At 36.6% G+C, this 5,214-nt stretch overlaps 1 protein-coding gene and 1 long non-coding RNA gene across 2 annotated transcripts; both read right to left on the bottom strand.

Moving 5' to 3' along the window:
• Positions 54-1,078, bottom strand: LOC107608266 (tubulin-folding cofactor C-like). The gene has a single exon (XM_016310108.2). The coding sequence runs from the start codon at positions 1,038-1,040 to the stop codon at positions 54-56; it is 987 nt and encodes a 328-aa protein (XP_016165594.1). The 5' UTR covers positions 1,041-1,078.
• LOC107608680 lies at positions 2,454-3,349 on the bottom strand. The gene is made up of 4 exons (XR_001612972.2): positions 3,182-3,349; positions 2,816-3,083; positions 2,617-2,713; positions 2,454-2,516 (listed from the first exon to the last, which is right to left on the bottom strand). It is a non-coding gene; the product is annotated as an uncharacterized LOC107608680 (long non-coding RNA).

The following is a 5,214-nucleotide window of genomic DNA, read 5'->3' as shown; positions in this document are numbered from 1 at the left end:
GTTCCCTCCTTCTTCCCATTTTCCGAATTGAATATATCAACGATTCTAAGTTTCTAACCCCTTACATTCTCCGGCAAAATCAACCAATTTGGAGACTGCATTGCCCTCAACCACTTGAGATCGTCCACATTCCCCCAATTCCCAATTTCTGCATCAAGACCAGCACCACGAAGATCCTCTTTGATCCCTTCGTAGCGCAAGCAGTACGACGCAAACCTCACCCCATTACTATCCTCGATTATGGGCCTGCTCCTAACTTTCAGGTAAAAATCGCTCCTTGTTGCAGCGTGGATCCGAATCTGATGTGACGCCATGGCAAAAACGCAGCCCTCAACGTCCTCGATGAGGACTGAACTCATCACGGGCCCAACGTAAACCCTAGAATCCTTCAACCTGTGAATGAATAGTGTACTCACACAACCAATTATCCTAACCTCGCAGGAATTGAGATCAGACACCGTGAATTTTCCAACCTCCGATCCCCTAAAATCACCCACCAAAAGCTCGCCGGATTTGTTCCTGAACCCCAAGGAGTCGCGATTGAGAGGTAGGGGCTGTTTGGGTTCTTGTGGAGTAACAGTGTTGTTGTTGGTAGTGTCTTTCTTGGTGGCAGCCTTGTTCTTGAAGGAGAACTTCTTCTTAGGGAGAAGCTGGGAGATGAGGGTTTCTAGGGTGTGTTTCAAATCGGCGATGGTTTTGAGGGAGGATCGAACGTCGTAGGAGGGAAGGAAGTAGGAATTTTCTGCAACAAGCTTCTCCAAATAGGAGATTGATGTTGATATTTGCTCGAAATGGGGTTTGAGCTGTGATGGGTCGGAAGAGGAGACGGAATGGGAGTGAGTGAGTTGGGATTCGATGGAGGATTTGAGGTTCGAGAATTGGGTAAGGAAGGATGATGTGGACTCGAAGGCAGGGGATGAAGATGATTCCGACTCATTGTTATTGTCTGAACGGGATTGGTGGCATTTGTTGAGCCGTTCCACCATTGACGAGTACTTCTTCTGCAGCCCTGCCTCTGCTTCTTCTTTGCTTTCTTCCATCGTTTACGGTTTACCCCTCTGCACTCGCCGTTACTGAAAGTCTGAAATCAAATGACACCAACCACATCAATTAAATTTTTATGTAAGGGTAAAATTGTCCACAAAATGTTGTTCTTGGACAAAAGGACGATTTTTTAACGTTTTGTATTGAGGATGATTTTAATAAGAAAAAAAGGTTGGGGACGATTTTGATTTTGGCCCAAGACCTTAAGGACGAAAAAAGTACTTATCCCGAAATAAAATTATAGCACTTTTGGAACCTTTTATCACATTTTCTAAGTCAATAATGGTATTAACACATTCTTCTTTTGGTACAAGATGAGTAAAATATATATTACTTTTGAAAAATGGTATGCGAACTTGTACTATCCATAAGACAAATATTCTCATTATATGTCCTTGTCATTTTTTTCAAAGACAACTAATAATAAGATCATAATATAACATAAAATAAGTAGAAGTGCATGTGCACATTAAAATTGCATTCCTGATAATAATGGAACTGTTTATCTAAATAACACTGTACATAAGAATAGTATTATATAATAGAAATTTTATTTTTATTATTATTGTTGTTGTTGTAGAGTTTTATGACATAAATACTTAATGAACTCAAATATTAAACTTTTTCATTATTGATTAAATGATCAATATTTTTTTTAGGATTCTAAAAAAAAAATTAGACACTTCATAATGAATGGTGTAATTTTCAGCCACATCCTTTGAAACAAAATTTGTCTCATTTTCTTTGTCATCTTTCTTCAAGAATGCTTGATAAAGATCAACTAAGTGCCTTGAGGTACGACAGGTACGTGATTAATGGCTCTTTCCACCGTAATGGAAATATTTATCCTCTAGTGATTTATTTTGTTCATTATTTCTTTCTTTATCCCACTTCTAGTGAAAACCTTTTTTGTAAAAATAATATTTCTTTCTTTCATAATTTTTCTTCTTACAAAAGCCTTGCCATTTACCTCATATGGGGTTATAATTTGCCACATTTGTTTCAAGAAATGGGGAGGCGTTGGTTGGGCACGCTTCATAATTTCTTAAAAGTAGTTCATCATTTCGTTTAGCAACAAGAAGGTAAAAAATTATATCAGAATATTTTTAAAAAATTTTTTTTCAATACTACTGTTGCAGAAGCACATTTGAGGCATAGAAAGTTAAGAAATTTTTCTCTAATATGTCATTATCAATTATCTTTTTCCCACATAATTTCATTCGTGAGGTAATTCAGAACATTACTGAATTATATTCATTTATGATAATACAATGTAAAAAAAATCTTATATCAACAATGTAAAAAAAGAGTTTAAAAAAAATCATGATAATACAACATTCAACAATAGTACCTTGAAAAAGCTTAACTTTGACAAGTTGAATAATCACTATTGGTTGTTCAACAAACTAGAAGAAAGAAAATGATTTAGTTGATACATATATTCTCCAAACAGAGCGCACCTAAGCACCATCCTACAAATAAAACACAACAAATCGTAACATAAAAAATAGAGAAAACAAAAAACTAAATAAAAACTATATGCTGAAATAAGAAAGTAATGAAGCTACAGACTTTTGAGAAGAAAGCTCCACAACAACCATCTTGATTGTTTTTCCATCTTTATCATAACTTTTTTCCTCTCCAACTAAAGTCAGCAACCCAATAACATCTGTAAGCACATTAAAAAAAACCGCAAAAAAATAGAATAATATATAACAGGATCAACAACACATAATCTCAATAATGGAAAAAAAAATACAGAACCACTCACAAACTAAATAATCATGATCTTGGCTCATTTGTAATATCTCCTTAAAAGGATATAGAGTAAAACAGACTCTAGGTATGATATCATCTGGTATAGTTGTTACTATTGTTTAGAAGAGAAATGTAAGCTTAAACTCATGTTTTGTAGCTCTATAAGAGCAATGATTTGGAACAACAAAGAAATAACACATCTTGTAGCAATTTCCTTCAATAATATTATCTTTAAACCTGTTGATAAGTTGCTTCCTTATAGTGGCTTGGATTTTGTTTAACTATAAACAATAAAAAATAAGAATACATGTTAGTCAGCAACAAAAAGAAATATCAACAACATGCTAACTCAAAATAAACGACCAATAAAATCACTAACATTTTCATCCACTAAAATGAGCTCCGTTGAATTTGGAGAATCTGAATTTTCAAAGCTTGGAACAATCTAAGCTCTAATTACCCTCACTTTAAGCCTCCAAGCCTCTCTTGGAGGAACAATATTGCTAATAGCATCAAAAGATGGACTCATTTGGAAGCACTTAAACACTTGTAAGAAAGAAAACAATAACAATATGAAGATTCGTGAAAGATGAACTAAGCCAATGGTCTGCACTATTCTTACCATTTCAACCCTCTTTTATAAACAATACCAGATGAATAGTTTCAATTTTGAATTCAAATTTTTTAGCAAAATGGAGAAAAATAAAGATTGTTCACCTTGCACATGTAAAAAGATGATGCCAGGGCATCTTGGCTAGTTTTACTAGCCATTTTTTGTATGCTTTAGGTTGGTTTCATGCATTTTCTTAGAAAATAAGCAAGTATTTGGTTGAAAATACATTCATACCATGATTCAAGCAAACATTGTGAATTTTGAATGATTTCATGAGAATTATGCATGAATTGAATGATAAAATGGATGATGCATGATCCCATGATTAAGAGCAAGACTTTGATGTACTTTGTTTGATTAATTTCTGGTAACAAGAAGCAGAGAAGAGCCACGTTAGTGGCTACGTTAGTGCCACTAATTTGGCCACTAACGTGGAAGGAAGGAAAGTTGGAACGTTAGTGGGAACGTTAATGGCATCAACTTTGAAGAAGGAGCAGTGTTAGTGGCAAAAGTGAGTGCCAATAACGCTAGCGAAGGTGCAAGAAGACCCACGTTAGTCTCCACGTTAGTTATATTAATGTGGGAACTAATGTGGAAGGAAAGGGAGATGCCAAAGTTAGTGAAAAAGGGTGATCTCCACTAACGTTGGCGAAGCAAAAAGACCCATGTTAGCTTCCACGTTAACTACATTAACGTGGGAACTAACGTGGAAGGAAAGGGAGATGCCAAAGTTAGTGGAAAAGGTGATCTCCACTAACGTTGGCGAAGCAAAAAGACCCACATTAGCTTCCACGTTAACTACATTAACGTGGTAGTTAACGTGGGCAAAAGTCTCACCCAGCAGCCTGACCATGCCTTCTTCAAACAAGAATAACTTGAGCCACAAAGCTTCAAATGAGGTGATTCCAGTGGCATTGGAAAGTAGGATTCCAGAGCTTTCCAAGCATATATGGCACTACATGGTGGAATCTAAATTTGAGGGAGAAAACCTGCCCCGAAAGTGCAAAGATGAACATGGTATCAACCTGTAGTAAGGCCAGCTGACCTCTTCACCTTCCAAGAAGTATAACTCGAGTTGTAGAGCTCCAAATGATGCGCTTCCAAAGGCGTTGGAAAGTAGACATTCAGGGCTTTCCAACAATATATAATAGTATGGGGTGGATATTAAGTTGAACTTCAGAAACTGGCAATTTTCAGCCCCTGATCGCGGACGTTATTGGCACTCACGTTTGCCAATAACGCCAGCCACTATGCCAGCAACCCTGTTCCCTTCAAAGGAGCATAACTTGAGTTACAGAGGTTCAATTGAGGTGATTCCAGTTGCGTTAGAAAGCTGACATTCAGAGCTTTCCAACGATATATAATACTCTATAGTGGCCATAAAATTGGAGTACAAACCAGAGGCATCTTTTAAGCCCCAAAAACACCAACTGGGTAAGTGTGACGTTAGCCACACTAACTTCAGCACTAACGCCACACTTGTAGCGTTAGTGTGGCTAACGTTAGCACTGACATTAGCACCTGGACCTCAACTTGATTCTCTTTCAAGGACCACCCAACCTCAAGGAAGCAAGCCCACAAGTGTCAACCAATCAAGGCCACAAGAAGCATCTATAATAGGAATTTTCATTTAATTGTAAATTGCTTTTAATTTCATTTTGTAATTTAGGAGAGCCTATATAAGGGCCTTAGCTTTTAAGTGTCAACCCACAAGAAGCATCTATAATAGGAATTTTCATTTAATTGTAAATTGCTTTTAATTTCATTTTGTAATTTAGGAGAGCCTAGAGAGCCTATAT

This window comes from Arachis ipaensis, chromosome B07, assembly GCF_000816755.2.
Source record: "Arachis ipaensis cultivar K30076 chromosome B07, Araip1.1, whole genome shotgun sequence".
Lineage (NCBI taxonomy): Eukaryota > Viridiplantae > Streptophyta > Magnoliopsida > Fabales > Fabaceae > Arachis > Arachis ipaensis.
This window is presented reverse-complemented; position numbering and strand designations above follow the sequence as displayed.